This window comes from Aulonocara sp. 'chitande type north' Nkhata Bay, linkage group LG20 (genome assembly GCF_057382095.1).
Source record: "Aulonocara sp. 'chitande type north' Nkhata Bay isolate Kocher_YH1m ecotype deep benthic linkage group LG20, A_spYH_male_GT1.1, whole genome shotgun sequence".
Lineage (NCBI taxonomy): Eukaryota > Metazoa > Chordata > Actinopteri > Cichliformes > Cichlidae > Aulonocara > Aulonocara sp. 'chitande type north' Nkhata Bay.
The window spans coordinates 3,524,439-3,549,163 of record NC_141363.1 but is presented as its reverse complement, the minus strand read 5'-3'; the positions used below and the strand labels follow the sequence as shown (position 1 = coordinate 3,549,163).

At 39.2% G+C, this 24,725-nt stretch overlaps 1 protein-coding gene across 4 annotated transcripts; it reads left to right on the top strand.

Annotated features, from left to right (window-relative positions):
- The first annotated feature begins 346 nt into the window (after window positions 1–346).
- atf7a (activating transcription factor 7a) lies at window positions 347–20,566 on the top strand. 4 transcript variants are annotated; one of them, XM_086277066.1, is made up of 12 exons: window positions 347–442; window positions 7,873–7,944; window positions 11,351–11,447; window positions 11,651–11,763; window positions 12,181–12,345; window positions 12,530–12,678; window positions 14,537–14,630; window positions 14,733–14,852; window positions 15,853–15,996; window positions 16,297–16,485; window positions 16,944–17,049; window positions 17,755–20,566. In XM_086277066.1, exons 2-12 carry the CDS (start codon window positions 7,897–7,899, stop codon window positions 17,985–17,987), a joined length of 1,458 nt encoding a protein of 485 aa, XP_086133192.1. In that variant the 5' UTR covers window positions 347–442; window positions 7,873–7,896; the 3' UTR covers window positions 17,988–20,566. The 4 variants fall into 4 exon arrangements, with proteins under 4 accessions (XP_086133192.1, XP_086133193.1, XP_086133194.1 ...); XM_086277067.1 differs by lacking the exon at window positions 347–442 and adding an exon at window positions 960–1,358; XM_086277068.1 differs by lacking the exon at window positions 347–442 and adding an exon at window positions 7,543–7,697.
- The last annotated feature ends 4,159 nt before the right edge of the window (window positions 20,567–24,725 follow it).

Genomic DNA, 24,725 nt, shown 5'->3' with positions numbered 1-24,725 from the left:
GGTGGACTTGAAGTCAATGTTTCTCTGTTTAAGCTTTAATAAATGACACAGAAAACATAAAGACTGTTTTCCCATCTAGTCATCCTATGCTTAAAGATATATACAAAGGCTGAGGGGGGGAATACAGACACAGAAATAGCAGCAAGAAAAAAAATGTAAGAGTAAGGGTTACAATTTCTGATGAGTCAGAAAAATATTCAAAAATTAAGTTTCGTTTCATCATTAAACTGCAGAAAAATTGGGTTGAATTTATATACACAGAACTTTCATTATGATTAAATTAAAACAAAACAAAACAAATAAATGTAGGGGCTTTCTGGTGCATTTCTTTACATGTGGCCAGGCAGAGATAGCTTGTACGAAATCTCGCGATAAGTCCGCGTCGAGGGGAGTGTCAAATTCCAAGAGAGAGGAGAGGGGAGTCAGAGAGAGGGGCGCGAGGGTGAGTTTGTAAACACTTTATTAACCTTTAAATTCACCATAGATTATTCGAGTATAGTAAATGATTACAATGTCGCGCTCGACACGACACTTTTCAATGTTTGCTGACGTTAAAACGACACGTCTATGTAGTTGTCAAAACTGTTGTGGGAGCTACAACGTTTCATTCGGACCCACTGTGTCTCGCTTTGCACTCAAGTGTCACTCCGCCAACCAACTAAGTGCTAGCCTTTTCGGCTGTTGTTACTCTAAATACCCGAAGTGCACTTTGAAATACAGCAATTCACGTCGGATGTTATTAAATTGATTTTAATATATGTCTATTGTCATGGCAGAAAGTGGTAGCAAGTGCTGCTATCACTCACTTTTTAAGTGTGCGCTCGGCCTGTTGTTAACGCTAGCCACATTAGCTAGCCATTAGTTTTGCGTTGATAGGAAAAAAAAGTTGATTTCGAGATTTTAGCCAATCAGATTCAGCTGTCGGACGTTATTGACAGGGTTCGAACCTATGAGTGCCCTAGAAGTCGCTAACTGACGCTCTCGTGGCCAATTGCTGAACAGAATAGGCGGCATTGTTACGGGAAAAGGCTGGGCTTATGTACCCGTACGTAGCCAGAGGTAATGGAGGCTAAAAAAGACAAACCTTTTCGACACAGTTAGCGGTGTCTTCACAAAGGAACTAAAGTTTGTGGAACTTTGGGAATTCAACTTTAAAATAATCTTCGTTTATATTGCCGAATATGTGGAAAAAAGCGCGCTCGTGTAGATTTTTTGGCGGTAGGATATATTGCGAGAATTTGGGTTTGCAAGAAAACCTTAAAAAAAAAAGTACTAATGATATCCACAGTATTGCAATTTGAACTGCTCAACGCTCCACGATCCATGTCTCCATCCATGTCAACACCTTCCTGAGAAATGTAGGTCATGTTTTTGGCAGAGTTGTGCATCATTCCTTCACTAAGAGAAGTGTTAGAACTGAGAAAACTGCACTATGTCTTGTCCAACCAAATACATGCAATTACTGAAGAGTAATGCGAGATGTTTGGAAGTTGGACCCAACACAAATGTTCTTTGCAGCTTGAAAATGAAACTTTTTTTTTTAAGTGTATATTGCATGCTTTTAGGCATTTCTGTTGATTAGATTAGTTAAGTAATGATTGGCTTGAAAGTGTTGTAGAGCATGGGTAAAAGCTACTGGCTACATTTCAATGTGGTGTTCTTCTTTTTGAATTTATAGTTATAAATCTATATTTGCTTGTTAAAGTTGCAGACCACAATCAAATCTACAAAATGTCTCTGATTTAATTTTAGGAAGCTCCCTTGAGTCCATCCTGTATTGTCCTGCATCAACACTGATTTAGCTTTCAGGCCTTGTTGGTTATGCAGAAGTAGGAATAGGATTTCTTTTGTTCCATTTACTAAATCTTGTGCTCACTTTGCTTACATAAACAAAACACTTTGGTTCTTGCACACACCCAGCCATAAACCTGGATGTCCTGTCTCAAATGCTCACCTCTGATCCCATAATTATCCAAGCACATATTTGATTTGCATTTTTTTTCTTTCACGGTTTCTTTTTTTATCCCTCTCCCCTCCAGCCCCCTTTAGTTATTTTTCTCTTTGTGGGGTCTCCCTACCCTCTGGCAATTTAAGCCCCAGATTCCACAGTCATGGCTGCAGTGCAAGCTATTAATACAGTTTGTTTAGTCAGTTTCCTAGCAGGCGGCGTCAAACACTGGATGGCTGTGGCTGATTATAGCTGGGACTTGTTCCCTTACACCTGCTGAGTCGGAGAAATCCAAGTTAATGTTGGGACTTTGGCATCGACTCAATGAGAGAGACAGAAATGAGAACGCTTTGAGTGCTTCCATGTCACCTTGGATGAAAGGAGGTGAAAATACTTGATATCAAAACCTGTAATTGATATCAGTGATGTGCATCAGGACTGATGTAACGAGTTGACTGATTATCTCGCATGAAATTGGGGGTCTGCATGAAGTAGCTATTTGAGGGTATAGGAAAACGTTAGTGAGACACTTCTGACAGTCGCAACATTAATTTAACTGTATCATTTCTACCTGTAAAAAATAAACAAATAAATAAATCTAGGCGGTAATTACGGATGGCTTCTTAATGTGAAGCAAGTAAAAGATGCTGAAGAAAAGACCTTAACACATCTGTTTTAATCAGTTTAAGTAATTGGTTGGGGCAGCTATGAAAACAAATGGTGTTTTCCACCCCTGTCATCTGGAATTTATGGTGGATTTTCCACAAAATCAAATCCCACATTTCATGTTGGTGCCAGCCAGCCAAGTTAATGTCTAGCATGTCTTTAGTAAGATGTAAACTTTGAAATCTGTTCCTACTCCTGATGCCAGATGTGTCCATTTCCTCAAACAGTCCACACCCTCGGTATAACGAGCTAGATGGAGTATCTCGTTTGCAGACACGTCCACCCAAATAGACTCAGTAGATTGGAAGCACTTTGTGAGGGGCCTTGCACTGACCTGTTGCCTGCAAGAAATCAGACTTCTCTGTTTCATGGGTTCTTTGACGTGTGCAGAGAGGGGCAGCGTTTGCCTGCAAATATGATGCAGACCCCTTTTCTCATGAAGCAGCGAGACACAACCGTTAGGTTTGTTACAAGCTAAGCTTCACGGGAGAGTGTCTTATTCCAGCGCAAGGCTTCGGTAATCGCGCGCTGGCTCAAGGACTGCAGAGGGAGAGATGGAAGGAGGAAAATATACTGACTTCAACATTGGGAAAACTTTCAGACATTTATGCCTCGCCAAAAAAATGAATAATCTGTCCCACTCAATAATGTTAAATGACATGCACAACACATGTTAGAGGTACAGCCGAGGTTAATGTGGTCAGTAACTCAGAAATAGTGAAATGCTAAACATTTTTAATTTGTCTTTTCTTTCCAGTTTGTCAAAAAACTCTATGTACTAAGCAACTTTTTAATTCACAAACAAATTTTTGCTCAAAAGTAGGGCTGCCACAAACGATTATTTTGATAGTCGACTAGTCACCGATTATTTTTGCGATTAGTCGACTAATCAGATCATCATCCATTGGACGTAAAACTACAGCTTATTGCACCAGCAGCATCTGCTCTTATATAACTATCATTAGCTTACAGCTTTAAGTGTTTAAGGTCTGTGCTAACTAAAAATAAAGACAAGATGATAGTTTATTAAATTTTAATGAAATTTGCAGATTGTTTCGGTGAAGTTTAATAAACTCCTTGCTATCTAAAATATAACAGGACACTGGAGTATATTCTGGAGCATCTCACACTTCTGTTAATCAGTTGTCTGCTTGACGTTTATTCAGCTGTGTAAAAACTATAACTTTAATCTCAGACAAACTGATTTACTCAGGAACAAATAAAATACTAAAAAAAAAAGCCAAACAATAACATTTTAAGTTATCTAAGTGACTCATATATATTTAACCTGAGTCGCGAAAGACGGTGGTGGGTTTGAAAACGATTTGCGGGGAGTCCGGTGTTCTCACGGCGCTAGTGAGCCTAGCCCCCGGCTCGCTAACGAGCTAGTGGGTAACAGATGTCTCCGAAAACGTCGGAGCGCTTTTGAAAATATGTGGTGTCCTGATAAACTGAGCAGATATTTGAGGTTTACACAGCTACATTCTCGCCTGAAAATATGTTAAACGTTTATTTTGTGACCCAGAAAGAATAATAAGAGTAACATTAAAACTAACTAGCTGCCGCCATTGTTGGAAACTGCGCTGGGCCGCGCTATGAATTCTGGGACACAGCTGCTTCTTCTTCTTCTTCGGGGTTTAACGGTAGCTGACATCCTTGTACATGCAATGCTGCCATCTTCTGTTTCAGTCCGTTATTACACTCTTAAATCCTGCCACTTATTCCTGCGTCTTTTGTGATCTTACAAAGCTTCAAACGACGCGTCGACTATTAAATCAGTCGTCGACGATTTTGATAATCGACGTAATCGTGACTAGTCGACAAATCGTGGCAGCCCTACTCAAAAGTAATGAGACTGCAATGTTACTACACTCAACAGATTTCTCCTCTTTGGTTTTTGACCCTACCTGTTGAAAATTTGTCTATGCTTGGCTGCAAACAAGATTCAAATCCTTATATCCCAGGTGAACGTGTTCTTTCATAACATCTCTGCCCTGTTGGGCTATTGACCGGGGACGTCTGGGAATGTCTCGTGGCTTCTCATTGGATGACTTTGGCGATGTGATCCCTTGGGCCGTATGGGTAGCTGTGTGGTGTGGTGTTTGCTCCGGTGCATCCCACAGTTGCTCAATCACCTTAGGATGTTGGAAGTTGTACTCATCAGTTTTTGCATTGTAGTGGCTGCATTGTCCTGCTGAGTGGGGAATCGGGCGAGGACGAGTGACGTTACCATTGTTGTCACACACAAAAAAACCTGCGCTTAAAATTAATATTAAATTAAGATACTCGTTTGCAAGAGTATCAATGCAAACAGTGGTGTCTTTGCATCTTCCAGCTGACACACAACTGCATGCAGCACCATTGTAGTCAGGCCCACAGCTCCTCCCCTCACTAACAGCTGAAGTAGTTACTGTCCATAATACCGAACAACACTTTAGAAGGAATTTCAGAGGTCAGTAAAGCTCTAGTTTCAACAACATTGAAATATTAAACAGTTATCTAACCAGCACACATGGTAATGATAGCTGTTTAACTATTAGTAATTGCCCCATAGCCACATTAGTAATATGTTATCATTAACAGATGATAGTCGACTGTAGTTAAACAAAAGATGAATAATTATTGCAGGGCTATTGAGCTGTAACAGACTGGATTACAGACACATGGAGAACTGGGCATTTTGCTGGCTTTTCAGAGCAGTTGGGGAAGCATAGTTGAACTGAGCAGAGAGTCCAGAGTGTGGAGAACTAATTGGAGCAAATAGAGAGTGAAATCTGGAGCAGTGCAGCAGAATTGGACGGGTTTCAGTCTTGAAGAGCAGAGCTGAGTATGTGAAGAGCTGCAGACTGAGGAGCAGTGTGAACTGTATTCAACATCTGCTGCCGGCAGATGTGGACCAGATGAGAAACCTGAGCTTTTTTTATTTTATTTTTAACAAATGTTTATCAAAATCTGTTTCTTGTTTTGTTGTTGCCAGCTGTGAGGTCAGTTTTAAAATCCAATCAAAGACCGGTTAGGTCTTTCAGTTTTTGTTCGTGAAGATAAATTTCTTTAACCTTCAAAATCTGTAATTTATGGAAAATTAGTGTAAAAAAAAAAAAGTTAACTTTTTCACGATATCACTACTTTGACATTATTTAGTTGCAGGACGCAGAAAATCTTGCCTGTGGTATTGAAAAGGGTATCGAATATTTTTCTGTGTACAAGTGTCGAGTTTGAAATTCTAGTATCATGACAACTTTAGACTGCCTCAATGCTTAGTTGGTATGTGTCACAATAACATGTATAAATGCATAATACATAAATACCAGGGGCAAGGATTTTCCAGCAGAATGTTTTGTTGTAATGAAATAATGTATAATGTTATTCACTTTGCCTGCCAGTGGTTGTAAGGTAGTGCTCAACTGGTCTGGTCTTGAAAGACCTGTGATTGGCCCATCGGCTATATTTTCTAAATATATGTTTTCTAAAGCTGGAAAACTTTTGCTTTTTGAATTGCAATAAACTGAAAGATAATTATGGACTGTCAGTTGATGGTAAAAACAGAGAGTCTACCCCGTCTTCAAATCAGCATTTTTTTTTAAAGTAAAAGTTTAAGAGGTGAATCACAAAAGACATCCTAGGGCTTGTGTTAAATCACAAAAGTCTGACAACATTTTTGCTCAAGAGCTGGAGAACATTGAGTATAATATATACAGTATATTACATAAATACCAGTGAGTGGCTTTATTTTTCCTTTGTGTACATGTTGGTTGTGTCTGCGTGTGTACATAACAAAGTCCTCGATGCAGTTGGTGTATTTTCAGTGGGACAGTGTTGTGTAATAGCTGCCAGACGTCACTCTGGGCCAGCTGAGAATGCTAAAACATTCATGTCTGTTGCCTCTACCCCCTCCCCCCTCCCCTCCAATTTCCCGATTTAAATTTAATGAGTTATTTTTCTAACTTCCCAGTTTGTCTCCACGTGCAGTGTTGTTCAGCTGTGCAGAGCAGCGCAGGGTGGGGGTGGGTTGGTGGCATTAGAGATTGAAGCAGTATGCTTGCATTTTTTTGCCACTTCAGAAGAAGAAAACAAATAAAACATGCACGTATTTAACTCTCAACAACAGCATATAATAAGAAGGTGAGAGGGGTGTTGTGTATAACTTTTATTGGAAAGCTTTTTAGGTTTTTTAGTAGATTAGAAGGGCCAACAGTGCTGCCCACATATGCCTCTATTTTTACTTACTTTACAAAATACTGTTAATACTGTGTTAATAGTACACTAAAACTAAAATCCTGGGGCACATTTATTAGAAGTTAAGAAATACAAAACGGCGTGATTATGCCGTGAAATATTTTTGAAATAATGGTTATCTTTTGATGAACTTTTTTATGTTTAATGTGTTTTTCTTGTAAGTCATGTTAACAACCAGCTAGCAAAAGGTAGCTACACTCTAACAATATATACATATTGGTTAAAAAAAAACTATACATAATTTAAAGTACTTACTAATATAACAATAAACTGTGGTTAAATGTTCATGTTTCAAAAAACTTGTTAGTTTTAGCTATGTCAAATTACCTTAAAACTCTTCATCCTGCTTCTCAGGAGCTGAACCATCCACCTTAAGATTGCAAAATTTCATAATATTTAAAATATAAGTATCAGATGTTCATTTAGAAGTAGTAAGATGACCTGGAGAACAAAACGCAGCGAGGTCAATGGGAATGTGTCCAGTGCCAGAGATCTGTTGTGTGGAAACACATGAAAACCTTCATAAAGTGAATGAGGAGGTACTTAACCTTAGATTGCATGTGCGTGCACAGAGAAACAGCTGACTCAGAGAGCGGGAAACATTGAATGAGGGGTACGAGAAGGGGAGGGGAGGCAAGGTGGCAGAGAGGTGAGGAGAGAGTAGTAATGAGAGAAGGAGGCATTGGAAGTGAGGAAAAACGAGACAGGGAAAGAGAAGGAGACCGAGATGTCTTTGTGTAAACGGTAGCTGCCGTCCTCTCGTGTAAGCAGGCTCCTCATTGGCCAGCCCGAAGCCCCCGTGTGTGTGAAAGAAGTATCACCAGGGAAACTTCTTCTCGCTGCCACTGTGCGTGTTTTCCTCCTTGCCAGGGTTATTTTTAAATACCATTCGGCTTCCTGCTCAGACTAAAGACTACAAGCCACAGCATCACTGTTTTGTTGTTTTCAGGATTTTGCCAGTACACACACCAACAAAAAAAAAAAAAGCTGCAACAATGTTCTCTTCTTCTCCTCTACCACAGTTACATTGCAGGCTCTTTGCAAAAATGGGGGACGACCGACCTTTTGTGTGCAGTGCTCCTGGATGCGGACAGGTAAGTCCTCTCTTTTCATGTCCTGCTCTCTGTGGTAGTAATCTTTGCCTTTTGTAATTGCTTACCAAAGGTCAGTACTGCACTTCACAGTATTGTACTTCTCAAAGAAAACTATATGAAACCTAAAAATAAATAGACGTTCTTTTTGAGAACGCACTGGTTTTAATGTAGCGCTATATACAACAACCCTGAAAAGATCCGTTCTCACTGCAAGCGTAAACGGACATATTTATGCAACACTTATAATTAACATCACACCGATGACATTCATGCTAGCATGCCGTTTTGTGAGACAATGCTGTCTCCTTTTGCAATGACTCACTGGAAGCTCCAGTGAGTAATCAGCACCGTTATTGTTTCAACCTGTCACTGCTGACTTCTAAGCGCCTGCAGACACAGGTTTGAGCCAAGGCAGTGACTCAGCTGAGTGCCAGTAGTGCACTCACATGCCTGTTACGTGGTGTTTCGACGAGGCTTGGTTTGATATCATAGAATAGAAGAAGGAAGAAATTAAAAAGGAGTCTGTTCTTAGACTCATGATTATTCAACACAGGAAATCATCATGTCTGATGCTGTGTTCATTTGGGTGTGATATCCTTAGAGCTAGTAGTGAAATGGCTCCTGGGAATCTGAAGGAAGAAAGTGTTTATGGGTTTACGCAATACTTGGGATTCTTGGGACTTCTTCCATGCTCTGATCAGAAGAATGGGATTGTGGTTTGAACAGCAGTCATGTAAAGCAGTTGAACATGCATAGTCGATAAATAAGTGATGATGAGTTGTTTGGTAATTTTCTTTTCAGAACGTCGCAGACATCTAGGGACCCTTCCTTTGTCTTTCTTTACATGTTTTTGTGATGTAAATACTCTGCATATTTCATTGGTTTGATTACTAATTTATTTTACTGCTTAAGCAACAGAGACCTAAAGAGGCAAAGTGATGTGGATGACAGTGCTGGTCTGCAGCTGTGTCACTCTCAAAGCATTGTTTTAGAGCCAGACTGTTGTATAAACAGGTGTGGGGTGGCAGAGTGGTGCTAGATGTTTGGGTATGTTGTCAGTATCGCAGTGCCACCTCACTTTAGAGAACCTGTACAAGGTTATAAACAAACAGTTTTCTTTCTTTTGTTTTGGTTGAATCTATGTCAAAGGGCAGAAGAAATGCAAAACAAAAATAATGAGAAAAGAAATCACATTTGCTTAGCACCTTTTTAAGAAACACAGTCACTTTACACACACTATCTGATATCACTGTGTTGGTGTTTCTATGTCATGATAATTATGTTAGAGTAGCATTATCCAAGAATTTGGCTAATGATCATATATTTATTCTATTGTACGAAAAAATAAAGAAAACACTTGAAATTCTTACAATTCTTTCCAGAACAGAATTTTATATAAACAAAGAGGAAAACATGTCTTTTTTCCCCACATTGCAAAGCTACGATAGCACAACTACATGATCGTTCAGTTGCACTGCTGATCCTGATCTAAAGCCTGAACCATGAAATAATTGCCAGAAAATTAAAATTTTTTGGAAATTGAGTGTTTATTGAACTTTCTGATGAGATAAAAAAAAAAAAATCATTTGCACGTATTAGCTTTAATTTGTAGAAACTGTGTATCAAATATGATACCATTGGCTCTAAAGCGTTAAGATAATGCAGGAACTACACCAACACGGGGGTATCAGATGCACTTGCTTTATACACACACACACACACATACACACAAAGTCAAAGGCATCAGTGAAATAAAAAAAAAAAAAAAACAGGTGAAATTGAATAAAGTTGTCATGGTACACATGTAACAACTTCTCGCTGGTTAAGATTACAGAATTTTTTGGGGAGTCATGTTTGTGATCACTTAACTGTAATATTACTTTCTTTTAGCTTGGTTTTCATCTCTGCCTACTCCTGAGAGAAAAATGTGGCTCTGTAGTTGATAATGAATCCACTTTGTTAACAAGCTAAGTGAATTGTTTCTTCAGTTAGTGATGGAGCCACATCATCAGATTTTTGGTAACCAGGGTTGAGGTTTTTTTTTTTTTCTTTCTTTCTTAAACCAAAACAACAAAAGACAAAATCTGTTTAGTGCTCTGCAGGGTTCTTACCACAAGTGGTCCAGCTCACATGCCACAGCAGTTAAAACAGGAGTAATATACAAATATTGATATACACAGGCTTGGTGTTATCTTAACAAGCAAGTAATGCATGTAAATGAAAATGCAGTCTAAAATTGGCAACAATCAAATTTCCGTTATAATACTGACAAGGCATTCGATTTGATGGTTTCCACTACTCTGCGGTAGTGGTCGGTATTAAAGGCATTGAGGTTCAGTACTCTATCCTGTACATTTGCCAGCACCTTCATTATATGTTTATACATTTTCTGGCCTTTAATTGCGATTTGCTGCTAATTATTGTATCCTTTATGTCCAAATACTGTTTTAATGCTGCCCTTTTAAATGCAACAGTTCTCTACTGGGAAAGTCTGAATCATGCCCATAATAGAACAAGGATGATTGATTCCTGGCTTTGCTCAGGATTTTCCTTCTACCAAGTTAACAACAACAAAAACAACAACAGCAGCTCCCCTATTATATGATGTCCAGTATTTATTGCGTGGGGAGGAGTAATCCTAGCTGCCATTTTCTCATACATGGAGATTAGTTGGAGATAGTTTTTCTCCACAAGACCTAGCTGCCTTGTTCAGAGGAATGAGACAGATGGGACACGTATTGGTGATGCTCCTGGTCGGGCTAAAAATAAGCCCCCTGACACTTGACTGTGTTTCCACTTCACTCTCACGACTGAACTCGCAACTGCAACACGGGACCCTAAAATAGGCCTCAGTGAATGGTGAATAGGCTGGTGCCAGAGCCAAGATTATTTCTCCTACGTCTCTCGAGTGAATCACCTCACCACTTCTCAAAAGAAGTTCCATGTCTCCGAGGACGGCTGTTAATGCCGTCTGTGCGGTTGATTTGAGCTAACGCCAGGCTGCTTGTAGCTTAAGCTGCAAGCAGCCAAAAGGAAGTAACAGAATTCAGACTTTCTTTTATCATTACAGACTCACAGTTCATACATGTGTTTTACACACTAATTCATTGGACAACACCAAGTTACGTGTGCAGCTATTTCTGCAGCTTTTGTGGTCAGTTCTGTCGATATTTTTTTTCTCCCTCTTCCTTTATTTTTATTTATATATACTTCTCTATCAAGTTGTTGACATTTTCACCTTTTTGTCACATACTGCGTGCTCCACAGACTGCATGTGTTGGCCACAAAAGATTATCTATCGCTGATTTTAGCAATACAAAAAACAGGATGTCTCTTCAGAACGCAGTTGCCGTTTCTTGTTGGCTAATTCATATAATGTTCTCTTTTGTCTTGTTCGCTTTTCCAGAGGTTTACCAACGAGGACCACTTGGCAGTACACAAACACAAACATGAGATGACGCTGAAATTCGGACCAGCCAGGACTGATTCGGTCATTATTGCAGGTACTCTCGTCCGTGTGAGACAGACGTTCATCTTCACTGTGTTTTTAAATGTCCTCATGCAGCATTCAGATGGACAATATTTACCCTAACGTCAGCGTGCTCCAACACTAGATATCACATGGGGTTTTACATTCAGTGTAAGTGTGAACTAACTGTGGTGTTGTTACTTTGAATAGTTATATCTGCTCATTACATTTTCCTAGACCAGACACCTACTCCCACTCGTTTCCTAAAGAACTGCGAGGAGGTTGGCCTGTTCAATGAGCTGGCCAGTTCCTTTGAACAAGATGATGATGAGAAGAGGGCCAAGAACTCTGTAAGCAACACTTGCGGTTGATGATTTTATCTTCTTTTATCTCTGCGCTTGTGCATGACCGTGTGCATTACAGTGTACAGTAACCGAAGAAATTTTCTACAGAGACTCGACATGACCAGAAAGAATTACATTTTACTTCCTTCTTTTTTATCTCAAGTATTAATTCAGTCAAAAAATTTACAAACTTGAACTTCGTGCCTTGCACACAGTCCGTGTGTCATTTACATTTCAGTTTTTGCAGCAATTTCTTTTTAAACTGTTTGGTGTTTTATTGCACTTTATATGCGTTTCAGAGCTGGGGTTGTGGCTGTTTAGTTTGTGATGAATGCCCACTTCCCTTTTTTTTCTTCTTTTTTTAATATACTTTGATCTATATGTAGTGTAAGATTATTCTCTTTATCTGTAACTCATTTTCAGCTCCCTGCTTCCAACTCAGTGGCTTTGGACATGAGCCTGCAGACACCATCAGAGGTGAAGGTGAAACAGGAGGCACCTGTAGAAGTCGACTCTTCACCCCCAGACAGCCCTGACTCCACATCTGGGAAGTCGGACAGCTACAGGGAGCCTCTAGTTAAAGGAAAGGTACAAGAAAACTTGATAAGGGGGATTGCATAGGTGTGTAGAGAGGAGGGGAGTATCGCTAAGTGATGTTGCAAGTAATTCATGATACATTGTGGCTGCAGTGGTTGCAGAAATTTGTTTGGGGGTACAAATGATGTGTGACATAAAAGCCTAATTTATTTTATTTTTTGTTTTAATCTTGTAGGACACACCACCCAGGAATTCAGCCCCTACCCCGACTATTGTGCGTCCAGGTTCCCTCCCACTACATTTGGGCTTTGATGCTCTGCAGCCCACCATGCCATCACCCACTTCCGTCATCACACAGGCTCCACCCTCAAATCGTACTTTGGGGTAAGTTAAGTTCCAAATCCTTTGGTTGGTCTTTGCTAAACTCTTTAAGCTTAATCTTCAACTTAAAATAAATTCTAGCTTAAAAAACATGTTTTGCAAACAATGTGACAACATCTCATGTTCTTGCAAGTGAACCTTTAATATCAAAGATGCCATCATGTTCTTTCTTTTTTCTTTTCTTCTTTTTTTGTGGTCCCGACGGGTCAGCCACAGTCAGAAACAACCAAAAGCTGTGCTCTGACCAAAAATTATGCCAGTTTTGATCTTGTGAAATAGGATGTGAAGTTTTGCGAAGTATTCATGATTAATAAGAAAGATACGCAGCTTTAAAGGGAACTATTGAATTTGTTTTTCCTGTTACAGACACTATAAAATAGGTGTTAGGATTACCAGCTGTTGCAGTTTTCCCCTGTTAACACAAGTCTTTATTTTCATATACAGATGTATGTAAAGTAACACAGCAGCAATTTAGATGTTATCTTGGGATAATGGAAAAGATGATCATGGTTCACATAAAATCTGTAACATTTCACTGAAAACAAGTACACGCTAATAAGAGAAAGTTTATAGCATATCAGTTTATTTGCATTCTAAACTCATGCATTTTATAATTGGGTATAACTTAACAAAATGTTTCTCATTTATGGACATTAATGTGTTGCATAAAAGCCCAACGATGTGTAGTACGTTAATTACTGTACGGGAAGCTACAGCTTGCAATATCCTGCACAAAACTCAGCCCATGAACCTGTAACATGATTCTTCCTTATGTCTGCAGCAATATTATATGCATAGGATTTATAACCATTATAAATAATAAAAAATGATAAATTAATGTTTATATTTGCTGTTGAATCAGTCAAGTTAAGCACGGACGCTGCACAGTGTTTCAGACAAAAGTCAACAACTTCACACATTTGTGAAAATGGCTGCAGAGTGGGTAAAAATCCCTTGCTTGTCACACTCAAGGTTTCGAAGGAAGTCATAATATAAATCTTAACTTTTTATCTTTGGACATGTAAAATGTGAAACAGCATTAAACTGGTTAAAAACTGGTATTAGAGGGAATGCATATATGTTAAATCATAATTTGGAGTGTTTGCATTCAGATATATTTATATTTGACAGAATTACATATTTAAGCTAAGATCAAACAATTTCACGTCATTAATATCAGAACTACTATAGTCTTTTTTTCCCCCCATTTTGATGTTTTGTTTTTCATTCAGTTTAGTTTCAGTTTGTTTCCACTCTGGGGTTTCTTGTCTCAGTTTTGTTTCTATTGTTTGAAAATGTTTAGTTTTAGTCTAGTTTGTATTATTTTCAATTTTTTAGTAGATGGATGAATAAATATAATAATAACACAAAACTATACAAAGTCTCAGTAAACATGACCATCATTGCCTTATCAGGGAGGTTGTAATAGTTTTGTTTTTTGGCCAAACTAGCAAACAGTAAAATTCTGTTTTAATTTGAGCTTAGTTTAAATATTCATATTTATTTTTCAAGTGTAGTTTTCATTTTTATTTTAACTATCTAAAATGTGTTTTCCACACTGGTTTTAGTTTTTAGTTCAGTTTTTAGCAAGTCACAATAACCTTGAACAACTCAAATAAAATTGTATTTTTTACTGGATTATAATATTGTGTTACACACATCAACCCAGGTTTGTCATTTGATTGTGGCTGACCCTGAGAGGAACAAAATACAGTTTAGTTCATGAATCTATGAAATATTTTCTCATCATTAAGCAATGGACTGCATGTTCTATTTCTTAAAAAGCATAATTTAAAATTCATTAACAAACACAAGAGTGAATCTCCTCTTCTTATTTGTCGTCTGCTGTCTGTCTCTCCAGTTCACCGACGAGCCATTACCCTATGATGATGCTTCCCTCTGGTCAGGCAGTGCCTGTGCTGCCTGGTCCTGTTCAGATGCCTTCTGTCATTAATGTAAGGCAGACTAACAGTCTAAGTATGTTGTAACTTTACTTTATAACTTAGAAGTTGGTTTAGTTTTAACCCATGCATTTGTGTCTCATATTTGATCACCAGCTGGCTCGACCCATGTGCATGGTACCCAACATTCCTGGGATCCCTGGTCCTCCTCTGGGAGGCAGCAGCAGCGGCTCCAACTCCCCCTCTGGCTACAGCATCCACTCAGAGGCCAAGATGGTCAGCACTAGATTAGCTCTCTATTTTTATCTATTTATCTGTTCTTTTTGTCTCCATCTTCACCCTCCAGCCTTCCGCTGCACAGGCTTAGGTCCTTCGTCATATGATCTTTTACTGTGGTTGCTTGTTTATGTAACCCTTTCACCTGACAACACAGTTTGCACTCATTTTATGATAGTGCAATGCACACACAGAGATTCATGCACAGTTTCCACCTTGCAGCTATGTCCCAGATGAAACTGAGAGAGTGCAGTCATTGTTTATGGTATTTAAAACATATAAAGTATCCCCTTTAGCACATTCCTCTGTTTACCCTAGCCCCTCACTCCTTCAGTTGTAAGAAGATGATCATCGTTGTAATTAAAGACAAACTTTAGTTTGGGTTTTTTGTTTTTATTTGGGGTTGGGGGGGTTTCGGGCTGATCTGCAGAATCTTTTTGTTCATGGCGCTTCTAATACGATATGATCATTATCGAGGTTGCTTTATATATATATATATATATATATACATACACACATGCATATATAACATTTGACTGCTTGTGTACCTTCAGGGCTGCAATCACTTTTTTTAATCATCACGGCTGAATTAGTCACAACTTAAATCAAACATGATCAAAATCCGAGAACTGCTGCGGGAGCATATAAAGCCTCCAGATCTGACTGAAGGAGGTCACATGAATCTGTTGCTGAAAACAGTTCAGAGAGAGCACATCTGTAAATGTTCTCCTCGGAGAGAATCAGGCTTCTCCATGTTTTAAACAACTTTAAAACATGCCAAAAATTGGTAACTAGGGTCTTGTCCAGGTTGTTATTGCAAAGTGTGAATCAGTTAATGTAGACGCAGCACAGTGAAGTTGTAGACATGCTGTTGGCACTGATTCAGACACGCTTTGATTATGACTTTCTACAAAGTTACAATGAAGTTTTTCATGATTTTTTTTTTTTTTTAATTCCTGTGGCTGTTATTGATGTTGCTTATTTGACTGTTGTTCTGTAGCGTCTGAAGGCTGCGCTGCAAAGCCCGTCAGGACAGAGTATGGGGATCATGGCCATGGGCAGCAGCCCCATGGTACCTCAGAAGGCAGAACAGAGTCAGCTGCTGGTCCAGCAGCCAGACGCACCATCACCTGCACAACCTCAGGTACTCAATGTTAAGTATAAATTCCTGACTGTAACATGTTTTTTTTCATCCATACAAAATATGCTTTAAACTTGGATTAAAGATGATCACATCTAAGTCATCTAAACTTTCTTTATTATATATCACATCACTTGTTTTAGTTAACAGAAAATTGGGGATATTCTTGTTGTGCCGAGATGACTCTGGTGTGTGCTGGCTAAAATGAAACTGTGACTCATACTTCCCTTTTCTCGTCTTTTTTCCACTCATCTCGTCTGTCTGTGTGTTTCCTTCTGACCTTTACCCTGCTTCTCCCTCCAGGTATCTCCAGCACAGCCTACAGGTGGGCGTCGACGGCGGACGACAGACGATGACCCCGACGAACGAAGGCAGCGTTTCCTCGAGAGGAACCGGGCGGCAGCATCCCGTTGCAGACAGAAACGCAAACTGTGGGTCAGCTCCCTAGAGAAGAAAGCCGAGGAGCTCAGCACTTTGAACGTCTCACTGTCGGTGAGTGGGCCTCCAGTGGGTGGATGCTGGTGATGGGGCTTCTAACTACTTGTAAAAGTTTGAGAGGTGGATTCCAGATAAGATAAATGAGTTTGCATTAGTATTGAGTAAATTCTTTTTGCAAATGAACATAGCTGATAGATTTGAAACAATGGAAACCACTACATCTTGTTTCATATCTTTATTTTGTCAAATGGAAATTTTAGGTAATATTTACACCTTACGCCTTGTGGGAAATGTACGCTGCTCTGCAGTGGAAGCAAAACCATTTCAACTTTTTTGTTTCTACCGGAAAATCCATTAGGGAAGAAAAATATGGGAAGTCTGTATTTTAAATTACATAACCAAGCATTACTTTTTTTCCTTATTGGTTTGGGAAGTGTAATGTAATTTCTGAAATTTAGTATTGTAGTACTAATCAGTCTGATTTTTTTTCTTTTTCTTTTCCATCCTCTCAGAATGAAGTGTCTCTGTTGCGTAATGAGGTGGCTCATTTAAAGCAGCTGCTGCTGGCCCACAAGGACTGTCCTGTAACCACCTTACAAAAGAAGACTGCCTACTTAGGTGAGCCCTGCACAGCTATGCCCTGTTCACACGGTTCTATTTAAAGTTAGAGGAAACTTGAGTCTGAATTGCATGTCTTAGATATGTAGAAATATAGTAGATGTATTGCGCAAAGCATAAAGAGCTAAAATGAAATTTGAACCTCAAAGTCGCTCTCACATTTTAATCGAAACACACGGCTTTGGTGTGTAGCTCTCTACTTGTGATTGCAAGAAGAAATGAGCAGGCCTGGGTTACAATATAGCCATGCTGCTGTGGCTTTAGTATCTTCATGTGAGCTGTAGTTTTCTTCAGTGCCCACAAAGTAATTGTAATTTTGTTGAAATAATTAGGGTTCAGTTTGTTATGGCAACGGCCACAGTGGACAATAATGTGTCCAAAAATTATTAATAGAGTTGGATTAAAAAAAGCAACATTTGCAATTTAGATATTGCTAAGGGCTGATGGTAACATTAAAATAATAAAACAAGAACTATAATTAAGTAGCAAAATCTTTGTTCCAGTACTTCTTGTTTTATTTATAGTATTTTTTGGGGCATTTCCTTGATTTTGGACGGGATAAAGTTACTGAATATAGCTTGATTTTCACTCGAATAAAAATTAACATAATGTCCAAAGATTTTCAGCAATGAAAACTGTGGAATGTGCTCAATATAAATGAGATAAATATCTTTGCCTGTGTTGCCTTTTTATTTTTTTGTATAGCTGCAGACGAGAGCATGAAAGACATGTCAGAGCCTACAGGTTCCCCTGCCCCGGTGATTCAGCACAGCTCTTTGGCGCCTAGCCCTTCTACGGGGCAAAACGGCCTGAGCTCAAGGGCAGCAGCTGAGGCTATGGCCATGTCAGTGCTGGCAGGAATGGGCCAGCAGCAGAGAGCTGAGAGCGGACCCTCTCACATTATCATGGCTGCACAGTCTCAATCTGCTGCCAGATGATGAGCGATGCCACCAAGGCCCACACTTGGCTCGTCACCCAGGGTAGAAAAGACTCCCACCTCCCAGGTTCCCTCATTTTTAAATTCAGAATTTCACATCTTCTCCTCTGCCCCCCCTCCCCTCTGTGGTCTTTCTAACCCTCCTGGGGAGCCATCTTGCTGGGGCCTGGAGCTCATCAGCAGCCTTCTGGGAAAGGACTGAGACTTTTAAGAGAGCTTCCTGTTAACTTTGCCATAGACTACAGGGGCTGGACTCCAATACCCCCTCCCCCCTGTTTCCTCCTGTGCATCCCTACTCAACTGTCCTCACCCTCAGTAATAAGGACTCTTCACTGGACTGTAGGACTGCGTCAAGTATACTGCCATAACGATCTTCCCACGTGGACACGTGCCGCACAGGTGTTTCGTAAACTTTTTTTTTTTGTGTGTGTGAATTAAATCCGATATAAACCGCACACAGGGCTCTACACTTTTTCCAGCAGGGAACAGTGCCTTGTTCTCCTCGTCACTTTAGCCTTGCACGCACACCCACACATGCCATCACAGAATGCCTCCCTATACATCCTCGGCTCCAAAGATGCGATAGTTGTCTAGAATTCTCTGACTCACATCTCAATTATTCACTCAGACCTTTAGTAAATGGTTCTCAGCCACAACACGATCTCAACCTAGACCCAAAAACCTTACCTCATGTACACCCCTTTATGATAAAGTGTATTAACTGTGTGTGTGTGAGATTGTATATTTATGTACATCAGAACATAGCAGTTTGCCTACTCCTGATCTGATGCATTATTAGCTAGATTGTTAGCATGTGACTTTTCTAATAGGGTTTTTGATACAGTATGCGCAGCTATATTTCTTTTAACTAATTGGCACGTCCTCCCAGATTGACCCATGTAACCAAAATTATGTTAGATTGCGATTTAAAAATAAGTTTGTTGGAGCAGATTTTTTTTTTTTTTCCTGACCTGAAGGGAATTGAACTTTTTCCACCTTTTCATATTTCCTGAAACAGGCAGGTGGTTTATTGGTGTGTAAATGGATGCCTCTTTCCATTTTTACATGTAACTGTTCTGGTGACTGTGTTTTCTTCGTGTGTGGGCCCTGCTGGACTTACTGTAACTGTTATTTTCACACTTTTCAGGATGGTTGCACATCCTTTGCTGCTCGTTTGAAAATGCGATGAACCCCTTGTTCTGTATGCTCTCTACCAAACCGAAACTAAGCCATAATGGATCTCTCCAAAGACTATCTGGTACTTGTCCTGGGACAGAAGTGAATACCCTGACTGTTATTTTGTGATTCAGAGGTTGCAGTGGCACTATGACAGTATATCACTGCTTGTAACTTGCACTTACACACAGTCTTTCACACAGTGTTTGATCATTTTGCCTTAAGATCACATTTGTGCCTCCGATACCCCCCCTCACATAAATATATACAGATTTGCTTGTATGGGGGCAAAAAACGGCTCTAGAGAATTATATTAGTCAGTGTATATAAATTGGGAAAAAATGAACATCAATAAATATAACATTTAATTAATAAACAAAGCTTTTTGAGGCCTTTAAGTAAATAAAAAGTGTCTTTTTAGAATATTGTTAAAATATTGAAGTACTTGTCTGTCATCTGGTGGAGAGACGGAGCAAAGACATCTCCAGTGGTCAGAGCTTTAAGGGCAGAAGACGAGCTGTCTTGTGACTGTTTCTGAAAGGCTCTAGTTCTTTTACAATATCCCCCAGATGTTTTATCCAGATATCGATATATTTTTACATGAATGCTCAAAGTGGTTTGCTTTTTTTTTTTCCCCCCCCTGTCCCTCTTTTGCCCTCTTTCTTAATATTTTCGCGAGATATGATATTTCAAAAACAGGATATGACTTATTAACATAAGGACATTTATGCACTAAAGTAATGCAGGTTAACTATTGCTTTGTATTTCTGTTCAATTTACTTTTTTTTTTTTCAGAGATATCAGAATGTTTTTTTGTTTTTTCTTTAATGATGGTTTTCTGTTATCTGTACTGTATACACAAATGGGAATTTGCTGAGCAACTTTAATACCTTTTCCCTTTTGACTGAACCTCTCCTCCTACAGTCTCAACGGCGACCTCGGCAATTTGTGTAAGTTGCTGGCAGTCAAATAGACGATTGTTCATTTGAAATGAAAATTCAAACTGCATTTAGCTTTTATGTTTTCTTGTATTATTTTGTTGCGTGCTGTCTTTAGCACCACACTCTTCATCATAACGCTTCTGATTGCGCTGATGAATATAGACTAATTTCTTTAACACAACGATTTGTGTTTTTGTTGGTTTGTTTTCTCAACAGAAAAATGGACTTGTGCTTTTTGTTCTTTTTTTTTTCCTTTTAAAAGAAATTTTACCCCCTCTTTTTCTTTTCTTCTTTTTTTTTAATACCTTTTAACAATTGGTCGTGTCTTTTGAGCTTCGTTGTCTAACTTATTGTTTAAATTGGTCAAATAACAATAATCTTTACAGTCTTTGGCCTGTTAACGATGGGCCAGACTTGTTCTAAACATAGCAATTTAGTGGGAAATACAGTAATGTGAAAATTACACATAGTGTATTGATGGTTTTTCACACTCCCTTTGTTGGACTGATAATTTCTAAAATTGTCCTTGTATTGTACATATCTGTACTATATGAATATATTTACTTTTCCATGCATGTTCAAGAGGAATACCATGAACACTTACAGTGCTGCAGTTTTAATTAAAGAAACTACATCATAATGAACATTTATACTGTTTTATCTGTGTTCAGTTATCATATCAAAACATGTTTTCTATTGTAATGTAATTATTAATATGAATGATTAAAGTGGAGACTTAGTTTGATTAAAAAGAGATATGAAAGGAAATGATGTATACAAAGGCATTGAATAATACTCTTTCAAGTACTTCTGCAATATTGTCCAAAGATTTTGAGCCCCTCCTCACTTTTTAAATATTGTGCTTGGAAAATGGGAAATTGATGCATGGATTTATTGAAGCATGCAGACATATGTGGATCTTTAAGGCAAAAACAACAACAACAACAGTTTGTACAATTCTAATGAGCTTGAAAGTCAATATTTGGTATGACCACTTCTATTCTTCAGCACAGTGTGAACTCTGTGACATAAGATTCCCCGTTATTTCTTTAAATAATCTTCAGGATTAATTCTCCAGGCTTCTTGAAGGACATTCAAAGCTCTTCTTTGGCTGATAGCTGCCTTTAGATGATCCCACACTGCTTCAATAATGTTGAGGTCTGGACTCCGAGGAGGCCAATCCATGACTGACAGTGTCTCACATTTCCCTTTCTTAAGCATGTCTTCTTGACAGCCAGCCTTCCACTGAGACTATTTTGATGAGGCTTCAGCAAACAGTTTTTTAAGTACATGAATTTCAGACACTTTCATATGTATTAGATATTTTTTAGGCCGACCGTGTCTACCGATCTACTTTTGTCCTTTACTTGTCCATACCAAATTACACTAGTGTGCAAAAGTGTTTACCCCCTTCCCAATTTCCTACTTTGTATGTTTGTCACACTTAAATGTTTCAGATCATCAAACAGATTTAAATATTAGACAAAGATAACACAATTAAACACACAATGCAGTTTCTAAATGAAGGTGTTTATTATTAAGGGGAAAATAAAATCCAAACCCGCATGGCCCTGTGTGAAAAGGTGATCGCCCCCTGAACCTAATAACTGGTTGGGTCACCCTTAGCAGCAACCAGTGTACAATCAAGAATTTGCGATAACTGGCAATGAGTTGGTTCGCTCATCTTTGCACAATTGTTGTAATTTAGCCATGTTAGAGGAATTTCAAGCATGAACCAACTTTTTAAGGTCATGCCACAGCATCTCAATCGGATTCAGGTCAGGACTTTGACTAGGCCATGTCGTTTTGCTTAAGCCATTCAGAGGTGGATTTGCTGGTGTGTTGTGGATCGCTGTCTTGCTGTAGAACCCATGTGCGCTTCAGCTTGAGGTAATGAACAGGTGGCCTGACATTCTCCTTCAGGATGTTTTGGTAGACAGCAGAATTCATAGTTCCATTTACCACAGCAAGTCTTCCAGGTCCAGAGGCAGCAAAACAGCCCCAGACCATCACACTACCACCACCCTCTTTTACTGCTGGTATGATGTTCCTTTTCTGAAACACTGCGTTAGTTTAATACGAGACCACAAAGTATTTTCCCAAAAGTCTTGGGAATCATCAAGGTGTTTTTTGGCAAATGTGAGACAAGCTTTTACGCTCTCTTTAGTCAGTAGTGGTTTCCTCCTTGAACTCTCTCATGGATGCCATTTTTGCTCAGTCTCTTTCTTATTATTGAATCATGAACTCTGACCTTAACTGACACGTGAAGAATCCGGTTCTTTAATGCCGTTCTGGTTTCTTTTGTGACCTGCTGTTGCTGTGCTCGTGGAGTAATTTTGGTTGGTGCAAAAATATGTTTTATTCGTCAGCTAGATGTAAAAGGCTGATGGAGTATTGTCCGCCTGCCAGGCTAGCAGGTGGACAGGCGGCATGGACATCCAAGTTTGTGAATGTGATAACTCAAGAACGAGGGGATGTAAGATTTTGAAATTCATATCATGGTTTAATCTGCTAAAAATCTTGGTGACCTCGATTTCAAGGTCAAGTTTTTCTCAAAATATAGTGAATGTGATAAGTCAAGAAGGAACAAACAAACAAAAATAATAAAACATTTTCTTCTGAAATGCTCAGGTACAAGGACTGGACTAAAAAAACAGTAAATGTTTAAACCATCCTGTACATTTACAGTCCATATACTTAGACATTTAACTCAAAATCCAAATGGTTAAAGAATTATAACTACCTGTGACATTACGGGTGTGTGAAGGGGTTCTTGTTGGCCTAGAAAATGCTCGCTGTGGCCCTGCTTTTAAGCTGTGTTTTGCTGTCCAGTAATCCAGTATTTTTGGAAATGCAGAGTGACAGCAGTCTGCAATTAAGTTGTTATGTTCAGTTTGCTTTGAAGCTTGTTTTCCTCGCAAGACAATGTCCATGTTTCCTAGAAGAAGAAAAAAACATTAACAGAACTTTTTGGAGAAGTCCTAAACTGCTGCGGGAGTGGCTGAAGGGAATATTTATTTTTAGCGTGGTTACAGTGAAGATGCCACACTGATGATCGTAAGTGCTCAAGGTCACTTTATGAGCTTATGCAGAGGCAGTTTTCAGCACTGCAACTGTGTGTTACATGAACTTTGCAAAGACTGACTTAAAGTCAAATTCTTCTCAACTCATGTCAGAGCCAGAGAAATGTGCTGTGGCTTTTTCAAATATCTGACTCTCTGCATTATATAGGCCTGTGTGGCACTTCCTGTTTGTTCTTTACAAGAACAGAAAAAAACCCTCCAGTAATTTCTTAACAGGAAATTACTGGGCAATGTTATAAATTATTAATATTATACCTTTGCATATTTGTCACACGTACATGTTTCACCCATCTTTGTCCCTAAGCATAATAACTGGTTATTAATAATTAATAATTGGCCACCTTTGGCAGCAAGAACTGCAATCAAGCATTTCTCATAACTAGCACTGAGTCTTTCACTCTGCTATTGAGGAATTGTTTTAATTCAACCACACCGGATGGTTTTTGAGCATTAACAGCCGGTTTAAGGTCATGCCAAAACAACACATTGTGATCTAAGCATGGACTTTCACTAGACCACAACAAAACTTTCATTTCGTTATTGTTGGGTTTTTTTAGCCATTCAGAAATGTGGTTTTGTGGTAGTGAGCAGAATTCATGTGTCCATCACTTAGGGCAAGTCGTTTTGAAGCAACTAAGCATCACATTCTGACCTTAACTGAGGCAAATGAGCCCTGCAGTTCTTTAGATGCTGTTCTGTGTTCTTTTGTGATCTCCTAGATGAATCTCGAGCCTTGGAGTATTTTTGGTAGGCCGGCCACTCCCGGGAAGGTTCACCCCTGTTCCATGTTTTCTCCATAAGTGGCTAATGGCTCTCACCGTGGATCCTTAGAAAAGCCTTTTAATTCATGATTTAACAAAGGGAGTAGTTACCTTTTTATGCAGGTTTGATTGCTAAACATAATCAATACTTAAAAAATGCATTTTGCATTTACTCAGGTTATGTTTGCCTAATATCAAAGTTTGCTTGATGATCCAAAGCATTTAAGTGTGACAAATATACACTATTTTTGGTCTCCAGCAAAGTTTCTCTCCCTGATCTCTCTGGAAATTGACTATTGTTGCACCTCTGTAGTGTAAATCGGCCATTAGGTTATCTTCTGAGTCCCAGAAAGCTGCTAACAGCAGGAATCAGATGCTGCACCAGTTTCAGTTTTTGTGGTTTAGTTTTTTTAGTAAGTCGAGTACGTTTTAATTGATTTATACATGCACAGTTAAGTAAATGATCACACAAAACATGTGCATTTCGTGCGTGAAACCTGTATTCTCCCCCCCCCCCCCCCCCCCCAAAAAAAAAACAAACAAAAAACCTTCAGTCATCTTTATAAAGAAGTTTTAATCTTTTCTTTTAACCCTCTTGAACTCAATGAAGGGCGGGGACTGTGTGTCCGTGTCTCCCTGTGTGTGTCTGTTCGCCACTGAAACGCCAGGGGGAGCAGCGGTGTCGGTGAGACCCTCACCTCCTTCACCTCCACCTCCTCCTCCCTTCTCGGATGCGGCGAATCAACACACGCAGGCGAGGTAAATGCAGTCACGTGAC

Excerpts from the sequence above, each read along its gene's own strand:
- atf7a (XM_086277065.1), top strand. The coding sequence starts at position 7,846 with ATGTTCTCTTCTTCTCCTCTACCACAGTTACATTGCAGGCTCTTTGCA. Across the intron at positions 7,945-11,350 it reads GTGCTCCTGGATGCGGACAG|AGGTTTACCAACGAGGACCA; the intron begins GTAAGTCCTCTC and ends TCGCTTTTCCAG. Across the intron at positions 15,997-16,296 it reads CATCACCTGCACAACCTCAG|GTATCTCCAGCACAGCCTAC; the intron begins GTACTCAATGTT and ends TTCTCCCTCCAG.